Here is an 18,464-nt window from a genome sequence, read left to right on the forward strand (position 1 = left end):
GATTGACTATAGTAATTGGTTCAAAACCAGTGCACTGAGGTACATCAGCCAAGAAGAGTCTGTCCCTGGGATTTAGAAATGCTGTATGAGGTCTCTAAGGCAGATGATGTGAGATGCATGGAGGAAGCTGATCTTCAACAGGAAAGATGTCAGCATGCAGAAAAGGCAGAGTGAGAGAGGCCATTTTATGTCCTTTGAGAACTTGAATACAGCCAACTCTGAGAGCAATTCCATCCTTTCTAATCTCTGTGAGTCAATAAATTCTCTCTTTGTTTTAAATTAGTTTGAGTTTCTATTGCTTGCCCTTGGATTATGAGTGTACGAAGAGCCTAGTCTAGTTTGTGGAACATCTGTAGGTACCTTCCATTCTCCATGGGCAACAGTGGTCCTATGTCATCAGAAGAACCTGGAGAACTGTTCACCGATTGGGCTGACATTCCCACAGAGGGTGAAGACCCTTCCCTTCATTCTCCAGGAAGCATCTGGCTTTTCTGGAAGCCAGTGATGGTCTGAAGGTAAGCAAAATAAAACAGTGTTATGATGGATGGGTAGCTCAGTCATTTGGTTTAAAACCTTCGTCATTTCTGTATCCTTTCTTTCCTTAGTTGCTCACCCCTTCCCCCAGTTCTTAGCATACACACAGACATCCTGTTAGTCACCGAGTCCTGTTGATTTGGCTCAAACGCTTTATGGAAGTGGGTGGAGTAACTATAATGAAAGTTGGTGGTCAACAGACTCTTCCTCTGGACATCTTGCAAATCCAGTTTTTCTTCTTCATTTCTATGGTCACCACTGTGGACCATTGCAATTGGTCTCCTTGCCTCTAACCTCACCCCCTGCAGTCCATTTCTCATATTTCTTCTAGAATTTGTTTTCTAATGCACACTTTTGATGGCCACATGCTTTTGATAAAGTAAAAAGTCTTCAGTTGTCTACTGCTGACATGCTAAAAACTTCTTAGCTTGGTGTTTACAACTCTTCATGCACTGGCTCGCATTTGCTATACAGTGATCTGTGACATCCACAAATCAACTTTCCCAGTCTTCTCACACCCTCCCATTGCAGCATGGCTTACCATCTACCCTTATCTCTTTCCTCAAATTAAAACATTCCTTTTCTCTGAGTCTTCAAGATCCCTTTCAATCCGATTCCTCCATAAAATACTTCCTTAGCATGCCAATCCTCAGTGAACACACCTTTCTGTGAACTCTGTAAACATTGTTGTCTAGACTAGAGTTTTACAAACTGTGCTCACATTTCTAGGAAGTATTTGGCCAGCACAAGTCAAGTTTTTGGTGTTTTTGTAAAACTACTGATTATATATTCAAATTTGGCTGAGCATATTATTTCCAAGCCCAGTTTCTTTCTTGTCTTCTACTTCCAAATGCTATCTTCATGCTATGGTGGTGCATTCATTCCCAAGTGCAAATTAAAGATCATTAAATTTGGTTTTGCAACGTGCAGATAGAGAACTGATTATTAATGTTATTATTTAAAGCCATGACCATTGGGATAGGATGAGAAAGAGAACTGCTATAATAATTTCCACAGTTTCTAAAACAAATACACTTTGTTATTTATAATTTTCCACATCCTCACCTTTGTTCACCCTCTCACCATTTTAATCTGGGATTTTAAACTAGAAATTGGTATAAACTTTGTTGTGTTGGAATAGTTTGACAGACATTTATTGTGTATCTACTCTCTGGCAGGAATAGTGATAGATGCTTGTGATACAAAGATAAGCCCGTGCCAGAAGATGAAGAGTTTTCCAGATGGATTCAATGTACCAAGACATTCTAGACAGAGGGAACAGCATATACAAACTCCTGCATCCTAGAATGAGCCAGACATGAAAACTTTGTGGTCCAGATCCTGTGGAATTTTTAAATTGAAACTTTGGTGACTTTTGAGTTTGACATCCTCTGGATTGAATTAAGCCCTTTCCCTTTGTCATACACACCCCTTTGCCATCTTGCTCTTCACAAGGTCAGTTCAGGGACTAGATCCAGATGCAAATAATCTGTATTTGAGATCTGCTGGTATAGTTCATTTCATATATACATAGATCCTCTAATTTTCACACCATCTTAGGTGTTGACACTATCCCCAATTCAGAGATGAGGGAATCAAGGTTCAGATGGATAAAATGACTTGTTCAATGTGTCACAAATAGGAAATAATGGAGGGGTGATGTGAGTAACATCCAACTCTGGAGAATCTAACCAATGGGGCATTTTTGGGACTGGGATGAGGAGGATCGTTCCTCCCATTTCAGAACACCTTGCCTTCTCAGGTTCTGAGTTAACTATATCTTTTATAGAGAGAAACCTTTAAATAGAAGGGTGACCAGATGTCCATGATATTAGTAGAAAGAGGTGACTTTAGGAGTTTGGATTTTAGGAAGCTTCTCCAGTCCCTCCCGCTCTGGCGCTGGCACATAGTAGGAACTCCTTTTTGTTGAAGGATTGAATCCTCACGTGCTGTGGTTAGCCTCTCCTTTTGGATTCGAAGTCCCTTGTGGGCAGGGTCCCAATTGTGTCTTTCCAGGAACACTGTGCAGTTTGGGTAAACTTTGGAAACCATTTGTTGAATAATGGATGAGTGAATGAATTTTGAGATGGTGGTGGGGGTGTTGAGGGAAGGCCAAGCATGGCTCTAAAGAGTTTCTAGGGTTTATGGGACGCTGTCCTAGCCCTCCCTGGCGCCTCTGGATGAGCCATTTCTTCCCTCCTCCCTGTGGCCTCCACATCTTAGAAACCAGCCTGGAGGAAGGGCTTATGCAGCCAAGGTCCGGAGGTGCAGCCCCGGGGAGCCAGGTCTTGTAGGGCGGCGCCCACTCCCTTTCTGGGGTGTGTGTGTGGGGGGGCGGGGGAAGAGGTGAGGACCTGGGACTCGCTGAGCCCTGCTGGGGCCCCTGCCCTGCGACCTGTCACCATAGCCCTCTACCTGTCTCCCGGCCGCCCCTTCGCAGCCTGGGCCCAGGTTCGAAGGGCGAGCACCTGGCCCGTCACCCCAGGGGGCTCTACCCGCCTCCTCGATAGCCGGCCCGGGGCGGCGGGGCGGGCCCCAGCGTTCCCCTACACCGGACCGGTCCCCCGGGGCGCGGCCCGGCAATCGCCCCCGCCCCCCTCCCGCCCCGGGGGCCGGGCCGGTTCCCGGGGGGCGGGGACTCGCCCAGTGGCAGCAGCGTCCGGGCCGGCGGCGGGCGCGGGGCGGCTTCCTGCAGGCGGCGCCGGGGCGAGCCTTCGCCCGCTGCAGCCACCGCCGCCGGGTCGCGGGGGCCGCGGCGCTCGGGCCGCGTCGGTGCCACCCGGGCGCGCTGCGCGGCCGTCGCTGCTGCCCGCGCTAGTGCCGCCGCCACCGCCGCCGCCGCCGCCGCTGCCGGTTACGCCAGCTCCGCCGCCGCCCGCTCTGATTCTGCGCATAGGCAGCCCCCAAGCCTGTCATTCTGCAAAAACACAGTTTACTCAACACACCACACACACACTCGCACACACACGCGCGCACACACGCGCACCCTCGCCCCCCGCGCACACGCACGGAGGGCGCGAGCGAGGAGCCGACGCGCACACCCGGCGAGCCAAGTTCCGCAGCCTGGCATGGCTTCTGGGGACCTTTACGAGGTACGGGGACGCGGGGGCTCGGGCGGCCCCAGCCCGTGGGCGGCGGCGGGCGGCGGGCGGCGGGGACCGGGCCGGAGCCGGGGCCGGGCGCGAGCCGGAGTTGCCGAGCTCGCGGCAGCGGCGGCCGGAGGGCGGCGGGGGCCGGGCGCGCCTCCCTCCCGCCCGCCCTCCCGCGGCGCCCGCGCCCGCTCCCTCTTTCTCTTTCTCTCGCACACACACTCTTACTCCATCTACTTTGCGGCCTTGGAGGGGAAGGAGGAAGCCGGGCGGAGCCGGGGCGGGGGAGGTAGCGGTCCCGGGGAGGTGTTTCTCGCCCGACGAGCCGCCTCGAGTACAGAAAGTACAGGTAAAAGTCAGAGCCGGACGTGCCGGGAATGCGGGGGGCCGCATCGCGGCCAGCGGGGGTGCGGGGCGGGAGGTGCGTGGCCCGGGGTGGGCCGGGGGCGCGGAAGAGACGGGGGAGGCGATGGGAGCGGAGCCCAGCCCGGGCGAAGCGGGGTCCTGGTGGGGGAGGTGCGGAGGAGGCGGCAGGGTGGGGGTTCGGGAGACGCCCCGTCAAACAGCTCTCCCGGGCCACCAGGCCAACGCCCCCTCCCCCCACCTGCTGCCCCAGGCACGGGAGAAGCCCTCCATGTCCGGGCGTGGGGGGCCGTCCTTGCAGGTGTGGCGCTCACTCGGGGCGGAAGGGGGCGCTGCAGATGGCCCCCGGTGGAAGGAAGAGAACGTGGAAGTCGGAGGTGGGTGGTAACACGTTGCTAGAAGACAGGGGATGTGAGCGGTGCTCCCAATACTCTGTCACCTTCCGTGGATACCTGTCTCCAGGTACACACAGGTAGTGGCCCGCAGCTGATACTTTGCAAGCGTCTCAGAAGTGGTCAAGATATACATGAATCTGTCATCTTTGAAACAGTAAACAGCCATGGCCTATGGGAAGCTAGGTTTTCGCTAGCTCTGGACACAACTGTTCATGCGTTTGGAGTCCCCACAAGTGGACAAAGTAAGAACGACCTCTGCTCCTTGGGGAGAGTGCCCCGGAAGAGGTATTGGTCCCCAAGAGAAGGTTCAGGATGAGGAAGCTAAGAGACCAGCCATCTTCAGCCCGAAGGCCTGTTGGTCCTCCAAGAAACAAGCGTCATCAGTCAGCTTGGACCTGGACTCCCCGAATGTAAATCCATTGACACTCACCCTGGTTCTCAAGGCTTTTGGTAAAAGTGTTTGGTAAAATTCTGAAAAGGTGGAATTAGCCTTGTGGGTAAGAGACTTGCAAGGGTGATTCACCCAGAAGAGAATGCAGGGATGATTCACCTGCGATGAGCTTTTTTCTCTGGCCCTCTGAGCAACTGAAGTTTTTTCAAGATGGTGGGTTTGCTGGCTGGTGTGAGAAGAATGGAGAACAAGCAAGTTGGCATCTTGGCTTCTTGTGCCACTAATGTCTTTTAGATGATTCTGGACTTGGTGAGGCCTAGTCATGGACCACTAGCGGGTGGGCTCAGGTGGGATGGATGGGTGATCTTAGCCCTCATTGAAAGAATGATGCAAGTTGACCTCTACTCTACTGCCTTCCTCATCCCTATGCTAATAAGGAAGATGAAGTTGGGTAGAAACTTGGTGAAAAACTCTGTCAGATTATGGCCAAGGAAGCACTCTGGTCTGTGTTAAGATGGCAGAGCAATTTTCTGAAATCACAAGTTGAAGCACAGTAAAATGGGAGGTTTGATTGAGCTTTTTGAAGTGTAACTAGCCCTATTTGTGCATTGGCCAAAAATAGATATTGTTCAGGGGCAAAACTCATCTCGTTGGGGGTGTGGATTTTTCTACCCATTATTATTGAGTCATCTTAGAGCTGCTGACCATGCCTGAGTAAAAAGTTACATCATGAAGGTGTTAAGAGAACATATTAGGAACTGTCAGTATTTACCCATGTAAAGTTTGGAACTTATGAATCTTCAGGGGATAATTTCTTGTTTAATGTTCATCTGAAACTGCCCTCCTTAACATTGATAATTATAGTTGCCAGATGAGTCTGTTAAAAGGGGAGTTTTCACACTGTCCTTGGAACTGTCTTAGCACCTCAAGAGTTCTTATTGAAATTCAATAAACAGAACAATAATAATAATTACTTCTGTGATAGTAGGTAATTGTACTAGATATAAAATAATTTTCCCGTGGCTTTTTTTGCATAGACATTACTTAAAAGGCTAAATTGAATTATGAGATTATAGCCAATGTCAACATTTTTATAGCCTGCGTCTACAACACTTAACATATACTGAGGAATTTAAATTGTTGTCCAAATTGAGCGTTAAAAACAATTAAGAAGTGCTAATTGTACATTAACAAATGTAGCTTTAACTGTAAATTTGTTGTGTGTGTAAAAAATAGGATATTTACTTAAGGATAACACTTGGATTATTTAGTACTTTGATTGACCTTGAAAGAAAAAAAGAGAAGGAAACTGATTAATGCTCGACATTGGTATTACATTAAATATATATTTGAGTATTTATAAAATTGCTTCTTGTAACCTCTAACCAAGAAACCACATTTTGAATGGGCTAAGAACTATTACATTTGTAATTGATATATTTCACTTGTGTGTCTACTGACATTATTCTTGACCCTTTCTGGTGAAGATGTGATTTGAGTTATAGAGATTCTTCATCTTCTCTTTGGTATTTCAGATAATTAAATTGTAAAGCATAAACCTTCCCCAAATAGTAGATTTTAGGTCAGAAAATGAAAACTTTGTTTATGTAATAGCACTCTTCAATCATAATGAAGAAATATGGACTCAAGCTCAGTTTTCAAAATTTTGGTTCTTGGTAGATTGTTCTACTTTGTTTTCCCTATACTAGAGTTCTCATCCTTTGTTGTATTACAGCCATCACTTACAGAAAAATGATCTTAAATATTGGTTGATCTTAGCATCAGGTATCTGTCTGGATACAGAAAGAAATCTCTTATCCAGGTGCCCTGGTCTACATTCTGCTAAACATAAGGGTCATAAAGTGGTAGTCTGTGAGCCAGGTCTAGGCTACCTATGCTTTACCTCAAAGGTAAATAAGAAAATGGATTTAAGTACCTTTAGATGGAGCATGTGATCTCTAGTTTGTCCTTGTCCCACGCTCCCTATTACCATGTACCCATTCTCCTTCACTCTTCCATTGCTTATCTGGCTTCAGGAAGCATGAGAGCTTGCAATACCAGGATTCTAGCCAATCATTTGTTAAGATGTTTGGATATCAGGAACCCAGTTCTCTTGTCTTGTCCATCTCTGTGTCCCTAACTCCTTGCACATTCCGATACTTGTTTACCGAATCAGTGAACAGAAGACTGGATTCAGTGTAGATAAAGTACATTGGGTGACCTTTGTTATCCTCATGGTGTTACCCTTTGTTCTCTTTTCTCCCCTAGCTCATGGTCTCTTAGTGGTGTTAACACCATGTGTAGGGGTGGCTGTCAGTTCCTTCTGGAAGGAAGTGAGTGAATCCCTTTCCAGAGAACTATACTGTTATTCATTAGAAGGGTTGAATGCATCTAAGCTTCAACCATGTGGATTTTGGGCAGTATTTTTCACCCCCATCCTTGTGTTAGCTAGCATTGTGGAGGTCTGCACTTGGCAAAAATGTTCAAAGGGAATGCTGTATTTCTATAGAGTAAGTCAGCAGTGGCCAATTTATAGAGATGGGCTTGACAGTGATAGTTCTTTGTGTATTTGTCAACATTCAGTTTATTTATACTTCCCAAAGTCTATTTTAAAAGGATGAAATGTACCATATGTCTTTTTTGGGATTGATGCATGCATTGATGCTTATTTAACGTATACACGCATGTGATTGTGTGTGTGTGTGTGTGTGTGTGTGTGTGTGTGTGTATGAAAATACTGCTTTCATTTCATTCCAAAAAACACACAAAACTAATAATAATAATAGGATAATTTTAGTTTTGTTGAAAGAAATTTAGTCAAAAATCGACTTTGCTGCTGGGATGAACCTAGGGATTTCTGCTGTAGTGATATATATACACCTTGTGTTTTGAAAAATCATGCACTAAAAAATAGCAGGGCTTATTTGGAAAAATGGATTGAGGCAGACTGTTGAAATCTATTGAACTTTGTAACTAGAATCAAAACCAAAAAGACATCTAAGAAAAATATAGTTTGCTTAAGCCTCCACCTGACTAGTGTTTGCCCTTAACAGGTCAGTCCATTCCTTAAAGAAGCGGTTCTCAACCTGTGGGTCGCGACCCCTTTGGCGATCGAACGACCCTTTCACAGGTGTCGCCTAAGACCATCCTGCATATCAGATATTTACATTACGATTCATAACAGTAGCAACATTACGGTTATGAAGTAGCAACGAAAATAATTTTATGGTTGGGTCACAACATGAGGAACTGTATTTAAAGGGCCAGAAGGTTGAGAACCACTGCCTTAAAGCGTTGTGCTTAGGCATTGTTACTATTGAAAATCATATGTATTGGAGACATACATTTAGATTCTAAAGATATGGATTGTTCTGCATCTTTTGGATGGTGAGGAGAGGTATAGATGTGGTTGAATTCATAGTACCATCACAATTTATTTCACATAAATAGAACACCAAATATATGCCAAGCACTAGAGGGATTATGACCTTATGTTCTCAATGAGCTTATGGTTTGGTGGGAGATAGAGTCAAGGCAATTTACGCCCTGGCCAGTGTGGCTTAGTTGTTTGGGTGCAGTTCCGTACACTGAAAGGTTGTTGGTTTGATTCCCAGAAATGGACAATGGATTAGCTTGAAGGAAGACTAGAAGCAGGGTGACCAGTTAATATGCTGTTTCAGTAATTGAAACAAGCAGTGTTGGTGGATTGAACTAAGGGAGTGGTAGTAGAGATGGAGAGAGACCTGGATGGAATTGAAAGATTTAAAAAGAACACAATTTGTATATCAGTCAGTATTATGTTTAGATGCATATAATAGAAAATATACAGTAGCTTAAACAAGATTTGTTTTCAAATGTGAATTGAAATAAGCATGGAGGTCAAGGTTGTTATTATGCTCTATGAAGTTCTCAGGGTAGCAGGCTCCCTCTGTCTCTTTCATCTTCAGCTGTGGCCTCTGTCCTCAAGGTCACTACTTGTTCCATGATGGTCATGGAGCCCTAACCATCTTTTTTTATAAAGGGAAGGAAGAAACAAGAAGGAGGGAAGGGAAAAAGTTGGGTCATCCTCTATAAACAGTTGTTTAGAAGTTCCATACAATCCTGCTTTCAGCTCATTGGCCGGAACCTAATTATGTGGTCATCTAGCTGCAAAAGAGGCTAGGAAGTGTGATTTTCAGCTGCATTCTCCCTTCTCCCTTTTGACAGTATATAGGGATTGGTTTCTGTTTTAGTTCATTAGGTGTCTGATGAAACCAGTCATGGAGATAGAGAACCTAGGAAGACGCATTGATTGAAGGCAGTGGAGGCAGTGCAAAGGACAATGAATTCAGAGTGTGGGACAACCAGATACAGGTGTCCATAGAGGTAGGTCATGTGAGTCTGAAGCTCAGACGCAGTATTTGGCATGAAGGTAGAGATTGGGAATCCTTTATATATAGATTATAATAAAAGCCAATGTTTGTATACATGTGTGAAGAGGGGTAAGCCTAGAGTTCCAAGAACCCTGCTCGGCCTTGGTGTCAACTAGAGTTGTTCCGGTGGAGCCATGCTTGGGATGGCAGGCATAGGTAGGTGCTAGCCCTCTCCTGGTTCTGCCTTGAGTCAGCCTTTGGCTCTGGTGGTTGAGTAAACAATGAAGAGTAGCTCCTCTTGGTCCCGATCCACCCCTTACTGCCCCTTCTTTCCGTGCATCATCTCCTTCTGACATTGCCCCGTTAGCCTTAGAGTCTCCAGGGGTGGGCAAACTTTTTGACTCAAGGGCCACAATGGGTTCTTAAACTGGACCGGAGGGCCGGAACAAAAGCATGGATGGAGTGTTTGTGTGAACTAATATAAATTCAAAGTAAACATCATTACATAAAAGGGTATGGTCTTTTTTTTTTTTTTTTTTTTTAGTTTTATTCATTTCAAATGGGCCGCCGCGGGCCATAGTTTGCCCATGGCTGCCTTAGACAGTGGGTAGAAGCTGCTTCTTCCAAAGGTCACATCACTCCAGTGAAAGCCCCACCAGTTGACCAGGACTAATAAAGTAAGTGGTTCCTGAGAAGCCTTGGAGGGCCATTAGTTTGTCTTTATACACCCTGCTTTCTCTTACTATAAAGGATGCTGCTCCCAGTTATTCCCCCTTGACCCCATCTCTCTCAGAATCCCCAGCATTAACCCACCACTACATTGCTTTGTAAATGACTCAGAGGATTGTCAGCCTGGAAACTTTAGGGACACATCTGTGGGACTGGGGCTCTGGGCCACACTCTGCCATGCCAGGAATTCCCCTGCCAAAGATCACCACCATAGTCTGAGATTCTCAATGAAGGAATTTTCCTCTTTGATTTTCATTTCTTTGTCTTCTAGTCCAGTGCTTTACAAATTATGTTTCAATAGGTCTTACTAATAAACCATGAATTTCATACAAATGCTGGATTTTATTTAAAAATAGTCTTGTTCAATAATCCATCAACCAAATATTTATTGTTTGTCAACTATGTGCCTCAAACTATGGTAAGTGCTGAGGCTGCAGCCACAAATGTCTTTTAAACTATTGTTCAGAATGTGATCATTAAAAAACCTAATACCCACATGTAGTTAAAGACCGTATTTTTAACACATTGGAGTGTTCAGTGTGTTAAAATGACAGCCAGGTCAACTCTTTTTTGATGAGCAGACCTCAGAATACAGCTTTTCACCCTTTTTTGATAAAAACTCTCAGCAAAGTGGAATAAAGGGATCTACCTCAACATAATAAAAACCTTCTGTGACAAACCTACAGCCAACATCATACTCAGTGGGCAAAAGCTAAAACCATTTCCCCTAAGAACAGGAACAAAACAGAGATGCCCACTTTTACCACTCCTGCTTGACATAGTATTGGAAGTGCTAGCCATAGCGATCAGACAAGAAGAAGAAATAAAAGGTATTCAAATTGGAAAAGAAGAAGTAAAACTGTCATTTTTCTTAGATGATGTGATATTGTACATTGAAAACCCTAAAGACTCCATCAAAAAACTACTAGATTTAATAAATGAATTCGGCAACATAGCAGGATAAAAAATTAACACCCAGAAATCTATGGCATTTTTATACACCAGTAATGAACTTACAGGAAGAGAAACTAAACAAACATTCCTATTTACCATTGCAACAAAAAATTAATATACTTAGGAATAAACTTAACCAAGGAGGCAAAAGATCTGTACTTAGAAAACTACAGGACATTGAAAAAAGAGATAGAGGAAGTTATAAACAAGTGGAAGAATATACTGTGTTTATGGATTGGTAAAATCAACATCATTAAAATGTCCATACTACCCAAAGCAATCTATAGATTCAATGCAATCCCTATTAAAATACCAATAGCATATTCCACAGACCTAGAACAAACTATCTAAAATTTTATACAGAATAATAGAAACCCCCGAATAGCTGCAGCAATCCTGAGAAAGAAGAAAAAAGAAGAAAAGAGTTGGAGGGATCACAATACCAGATATAAAGCTATATTACAAAGCCACTGTTTTCAAAATTGCCTGGTACTGGCACAAGAACAGATGTACAAACCAATGGAACAGAACAGAGAACCCAGAAATCGACCCAAGCCATTATGCTCAATATTTGACAAAGGAGGCAAAAGCATACAATGGAGTCAATAAATGGAATTCAAGGTTGGGAAAATTGGACAGATACATGCAAAAAAAAAAAAATGAAACTAGTCCAGCAACTTAACACCATACACAAAAATAAACTCAAAATGGATAAAGGACTTACACGTAAGACGGGAAACCATAAAAACCTTAAAAGAATCCATAGGCAGCAAAAATATCAGACATACCTCGTACCAATATCTTTATTGACACATCTCTTAGGATAATGGAAACTAAGGAGAAAATAAACAAATGAGACTACATCAAAATAAAAAGCTTCTGCACCACAGAAGAAACCAACAAAACAACAAGAAAGCCCACTGCATGGGAGAGCATATTTACCAGTTACATCCAATAAGGGTTTAATCTCCAAAATTTATAGGGAACTCATACAACTCAACAAAAGGAAGATAAATAATCCAATCAAAAAATGGGCAAAAGACCTAAATAGATGCTTTTTGAAAGTGGGCATGTAAAAGCCAAGAGACATATGAAAAAAATGCTCCAAGTCTCTAATCATCTGAGAGATGCAAATCAAAACGACAATGAGGTACCACCTCACACCTGTCAGAATGGCTAACATCAACAAAACAACAAATGACAAGTGCTGGTGTGGATGTGGAGAAAAAGGAACTGCTGGTGGGGAGGAAGACTGGTGCAGCCACTGTGAAAAACTGTAGTTTCCTCAAAAAATTAAAAATTGAACTCCCATTTGACCCAGACATCCCACTTTTAGGAATATATCCAAAGAAATCAGAAACACCAATCAGAAAGAATATATGCGTTCCTATGTTTATAGCAGCACAATTTACAATAGCTAAGATTTGGAAACAGCCTAAGTGCCCATCAGCAGATGAGTGGATTAAAAACCTGTGGTACATCTACACAGTGGAATACTATGCTGCTGTAAGAAAGAACTCTTACCATTTGCAGCAGCATGGCTGGATCTGGAGAGCATTATGCTGAGCGAAATAAGTTAGTCAAAGACAAGTATCACATGATCTCATTAATTTGTGGAATATAATGAACAACATAAACTGATGAACAAAAATAGAGACATAGAAGCATCGAACTGACTGTTAAATCTCAGAGGGAAGAGAGGAGTGGGTAGGTGGGGGGCTGAGAGGTTAACCAAAGGACTTCTATGCGTGCATATAAGCATAACCAACGGACACAGACAGTAGGGGGGGTGAGGGAATGTGCTGGGGGGTGGGAGTGGGCAGGGAGAAGTCAATGGGGGAAAAAGAAGACATATGTAAGACTTTCAACAATAAAAATTTAAATTTAAAAAAATACAGCTTTTCCTGCCATGTCTGGACATATATTTGAACTTCTGGTATATACATTGTTTTAGTAATGTTGTAGGTCTGCAATGGTCTTAAAAAATTCAGGCCTGTTCATATCTCCTCACACAAAATGTACAAGCAAACATGTTTTATAGCACAATGCATTTAATTGGTCATTTCTAATTAAAAATGCCTCGAGGTTCAGGTCGTGGTGGTTGGTGAATGTTCTAGATGTGGTGTAATAGTGTGTGATAATGACAAAATGTCTAACACCTTGTATTCTTAAATGCTATCAAAATGTAATGTTGGGCCCTAGCTGGTTTGGCTCAGTGGATAGAGCGTTGGCCTGCGGACTGAAGGGTCCCAGGTTCGATTCCAGTCAAGGGCACATGCCTGGGTTGCGGGCTTGCCCCCATGGGGGGCATGCAGGAGGCAGCCGATCAATGACTCTTTCTCATCATTGATGTTTCTATCTCTCCCTCTCCCTTCCTCTCTGAAATCAATAAAAATATATATTTTTAAAAAATGTAATGTTGGGCTTACTGAGAGTTCTAGGTCCTTCTGCTCTGACTTTTAAATTTGAGAGAAGGAATGTGAGCAGTTGTTCTATGTTAGAGGTTCAACCATGGAACGAACATTTCCTTCATCTCTTCTTTTAGACTTCAGGATCAGTTAGAATGCAGAATGCTCTGAGATTGCAAAACAGGATGATCAAACCAAACGAAACCTGCTGCCTCTTATAACCATGTTTCAGAGAAAATCAAGATCATTTTCTTATTTGAAAACTAACCAAATGCAGATATACATTTCCCAGGCTGTTCTAGGAAGCCAGCTAACGTCCTCGGACCTCACTTGGTGCTATTAATGAAAATAGTTTTTACTGAGCTCCTGAGTTTAACTCAGTGATAAGAAAGTGTCATAAGTTAAATTTACAAAAGACAGCTGCACTAAGAAATTACCACGTGCTTCTGATTTTATGTTAAGTTTCCTAGAAACATTTTGATTGGGGAAAGGCTTGCATTGCTGAGCTCCAACATTTTCTGATAGATTCTCAGCTTTGTAAGGGTCGGGACCATGTCTACATTATTCATGATGGCATTCCTGTCTCATGGCACATCGTAGCATTTTAACAAATACTTGTTGAGTGACTCATTGGAAATGATCAAGCCTATGCTTCCAGGACACCTTGGCTTTCTCTTGAGTGAACTTCCTTTTGTTTGGTGTTACTCTCTTCCTTTTCTAAGAAGATTCCTTCAGATTGTCCTTGAACTTCAAGTTTCCATTTTGATTCTAGCAGTTCTTGTATAGATTTATTGGGTAATAACAGTCCCATAAAATGAATGGAAACATTCAAGCCATTGTCCCTCATCAGTTGATGACTAGACAGAGAGTAACCCAACTCTGTGAAGTCCTGCATGCGACAGAGTCCCTTTCATGCCGACATACACAAAGACTGCTGCGAGGTTTACAGCTGCCTCTGCATTGGCAACTCTGCCTCTTTTCTTTAGCCTCAGTGGCTTGGCCCAGTTTGATGAGCACCATTCATTTTACACTGGGTTGCCTGGAAATGGACTCTGAAATGAAGAATTCTATCCAGAGAATGCTCTCGAGAGATACACCTGTGAGGAAGTGAGGAACGTAGGATTGGACAGATGGTGAAGCTGACCTGCAGTGAGGTGACTGCTAAGGTCTCATCTGATCCTATGGGCGGCTCTGAAGCTGGGATGGCCCTTCAGAAATGTCCCAGATCAAGGCAAGGGAACTGGCCCCTCCAATCCCTGCATCAGCCTGCCACTGCTGGTAGGCAGCCTATGGGAAGGAGTATGTTCTTGAGCAGGGATGGTCCTGGGGTGGAGGACAGTTCCCTTTGAGGGACACATCTGTGAGCCTTGAGCAGCAGAATATTTCTAGAAGCTGAGGGGATGGGCACCTCGACCCTGAAGGGGACCTGGGTGGAATATCACATGATCCACTGTACCATCAATTCTTGCCTTTCACTCATTGGTGAGTCTCTCTGCTCTGGATCCTCCAGAATACACATATGTCACCTTGGTTATATTTAGGTTATTGGTACCTACTTTGAAGACACATTGTCATTTGACAGCCTCTTGGGTCATCTTGGGTCTTGAGTACTGACAGATGACCATGTGTAGGGTGATGGTGGTGGTTGTCCAGTGTTTTAAAAATTATGTTTCAGCAGAATTAGAACTATGGTAGGTACTCACAAGGATCTTTCTACCCCTCACCCCCCATTTTATTATGTCTCTCTTATGATTCTCTTGTTTCTACATATATATCATGTAGCACAGGACCACCTGTAGGGGCATATTTCAGAGGCTGTTGGGTCCCTGCCCCTTATTCTTTAAAAATTTTTCTTTCATTAATTTTTCAGTTACAGTTGACATTCAATCAATATTAGTTTCAGGTGTATAGAATAGTGGTTAGACATTTATATAACTTACAAAGTGATCACCTGGTAAGTTTTGCATCCACCTGACCAGCCCCTTATTCTCGAGACATTTTCCCCAAATGTTTCTTCTGTTCATCAGTTGCCTTTGTGTCTTCATCTTCTGTTGCCTGTTCCTTAAACTTTGGAGCTTCTTACGGTTTTGACCCAGGGCTCTTCGGTCCTTTCCTTGTGCTGCAGTGACTGTATGGATGATTTCCTAGACTCTGACACTTGTCTGGATTTTCCTCCTGAGCTCCGGAGCTATCTATCCAACTCCACTTGGTCTCTCATAAAACTCAAAATATCCAAAGTTGGACCTAGGATCTTCCTATGTAAAATGCTTTTCCTTCTGGGTTCCTAGATCAGTCATTCCTCCATCTGTTCCTTAGCTAAAAGTATGGCCTCCTTTTTGACCCAGAAACAGTGTATATTCTGTTGAATCAGCATCCTGCATATTTCTGTAATCATCTTTTTTCTTCATGTTCACTCTCACCACTTTAATTTAAGAGACAACTCCCATTGTTTTGGCCACTCCAGCACCTCTCAGGTGTTATCTCTGCATGTAGTCCAATTTTTCTCCATCACAAGGATCTTGCTAAACCCGCCTTTTTATCATGTCTCTCTCTTGATGAAATACCTTTAAGTGATTCAGGTGCTTTGTGATTTGACCTCTTCTCACTTCCTACTAAGTTCTCCACTTAGTATATAGTTTATCCGGGGAGACCTGTCCTCAGTTCCTTGTGTGCCAGGTGCTCTACTTTCGTCCCCTTCCAAATGACTGGAGCACTCTCCATTATCTGCCCTGCCACATTTTTGCTTGATTAATTTCTACTTATCCTTTAAGTCTCAGCTTTAATGTTCTTGGCAAAAATTCTGTGACTCATCAAGGGTTTTCTTTGGGCTCCAGTGGAACCCTGTTCCTTTGTCATTATAGCACTCAGATATGTTGTAGTTTATTATCTTATTTTCTGAATCTCCCACCAGATTGTAAGTTTTCTGAGGGCAGTGAATCTCTGTGTCTTGTTCCATCTTTAGCTTAGCATAGTGCAAGACTCAAGAAACAGTCTGTTGAATGAAAGAATTAACATAGGTTGAAATTGTCTTCGATATCACTACAAACTGTTTTGTATGAAGTTTGAAGGCATTTTCAACATTTCAGTTTTCCTAAGGGCTTACAACTCTTGAGTCTACTTTCTATGTTTTTTATTGATGAATTAATCGGTGGAATTGATGTCTTATAAGCAAAACTCACTGACAGCATTCAGCTTTGTGTTATCAATAAAGCTAATGCAGTCTTGTATTTAGAGGGTTGCTGAAACTTGTAGTTGGATGGGAGTTTGAAGTCATCTTTTTAGTCTTCACTAAATCTCCAGCAAGTGATTAAAAGTGTTGGCCTCGCCCTGGCCTATGTGGCTTAGTTGGTTGAGTGACGTTCTGTGCACCTCAAGGTCGCTGGTTTGATTCCTGGTCAGAACATATGCCCAGGTTATGGGCTCGCTTCTCTCTCTCTCTCTCTCTCTCTCTCTCTCTCTCTCTCTCTCTCTCTCTCTCTCTCTCTCTCATCAATAAAAACGTATTTTTAAAAAAAGTGTTGGCCTCTTCTCCACACCAAAAAGCAAACAATCCTGAATAGACACTTCTCCAAAGATGACATACCGATGGCCCATAGATATATGAAAAGATGGTCAACATCACTAATCATTAGAGAAATGCAAATTAAAACCACAATAAGATATCACCTGTCAGAATGGCTATCATCAATAAATCAACAATCAACAAGTGTTGGTGAGGAAGTGAAGAAAAGGGAACCCTTGTGCCCTGTTGGTGGGAATGCAAATTGGTGCAGCTACTGTAGAAAGCAGTATGGAGTTACCTCAAAAAATTAAAAATGGAACTGCTTTATGATCCAGCAATTCCATTTCTTGGACTATATGCAAAGAAACCTGAAACACTATTTCAAGAGTATATGCACCCTTATGTTCATTGCAGTGTTATTTATAATAGCCAAGATTTGGAAGCAGCCCAACTGTCCATCAATAAATGAGTGGATAAAAAAGCTGTGGCACATTTACACAATGGAATACTATGCAGCTGTAAAAAAGAAAGATCTCGTATCCTTTATGAGAACATGGATGGAGCAGGAGAGCATTGTGTTACATGAAACAAGCCAGTCAGAGAAAGACAAGTGCCATATGATCTCACTTATATGTGGAATCCAATGAACAAAATGAACTAACAAGCAAAATAGTGACAGACTCATGGATAGAGAGCAAGCTGATAGCTGTTGTTGGTGAGGGGGTTGGGGTGGGACTGGAGGGATTGAGAAAAAATAGAAAAAATTGATGGACAGGGACAACAGTGTGGTGACTTCTGTGGGGAGTGGATGAGGGAGGCGAGGAGGGTATAGGGAAGATAAATGGTGATGGACAGAGACCTAACTTGGGATGGTGAACACACAATACGGTGTATAGATCATGTGGAATTGTGCACATGAAACTTGTATATTTTTGTTAACCAGTGTCACCCCAAATACATTCAATAACAAGGAAAAAAATAAAGAAAGTGTTGGCATCTTTTTAAAAATATAGTTTAATTGACTTTAAAGAGAGAGGGAGAGAGAGATAGAAGTATCGATTGGAGAGAAACATTGATTGGCTGCCTCCTGCATGCCCCCTACTGAGGATCGAGACTGCAACCCGGACATGTACCCTGACCTGGAATCAAACCAGTGACTTCTTGGTGCATGGGTGATGTTCAGTGAACTGAGGCACACCAACTAGGGCAAGCGTTGGCCTCTTTTACTCATTAAAGGATACAAATGCTGGCTATTTGCCTTTACTAACATCATACATGAGACAGAGACCATATCTTCCTGGGCTATTCTGTAGAGTCGCCTTGAAAATCTTGACGTCATTATTGCTTTCTTATGCAAGACTTAGTAAAGGAGGCCAGTGAAGCTCAGCACAGCCTTGAATCTTGTTTAATTCTCTTGTTGATGGACAGTGGGGTCAGGACCTGCCTCGACTGACTGACATCACAGGCCTTGACATTCTGGGGATCTCTCCGTAACTTAGCTTTTCTTGGAAATCCAAACTCATTTACGAACCGTTGGATGTCAGATCAAGTAATGAAATCCAAAGCACCTGCTGCAGTAAAAAACAAAGGGGTAAAACTTTTTGCGTCTTGATATTTACATTGCTAGACTTGCTTGTCTGTGTTGCCACCTAAAACCACGTTCACGTTGAAGAATATGGTACACACGGAGCCCCGTGCAACAACTTTGTGAAGGGTCTTGTAGTTAATAGAATGAGGAAGGGAACTA

General features: G+C 43.4%; 1 protein-coding gene across 1 annotated transcript in view; it reads left to right on the top strand.

Annotated features, from left to right (window-relative positions):
* Window positions 1-3,197: 3,197 nt before the first annotated feature.
* The window catches only part of CDYL2 (chromodomain Y like 2), a 156,387-nt gene continuing 141,120 nt past the window's right edge, over window positions 3,198-18,464 (top strand). The window contains exon 1 of the mRNA XM_059667336.1: window positions 3,198-3,626. Within this exon, the coding sequence (XP_059523319.1) occupies window positions 3,603-3,626 (24 nt within the window). The 5' untranslated portion in view covers window positions 3,198-3,602. The remainder of the gene's footprint in view (window positions 3,627-18,464) is intronic.

This window comes from Myotis daubentonii, chromosome 15 (assembly GCF_963259705.1).
Source record: "Myotis daubentonii chromosome 15, mMyoDau2.1, whole genome shotgun sequence".
Classification (NCBI taxonomy): domain Eukaryota; kingdom Metazoa; phylum Chordata; class Mammalia; order Chiroptera; family Vespertilionidae; genus Myotis; species Myotis daubentonii.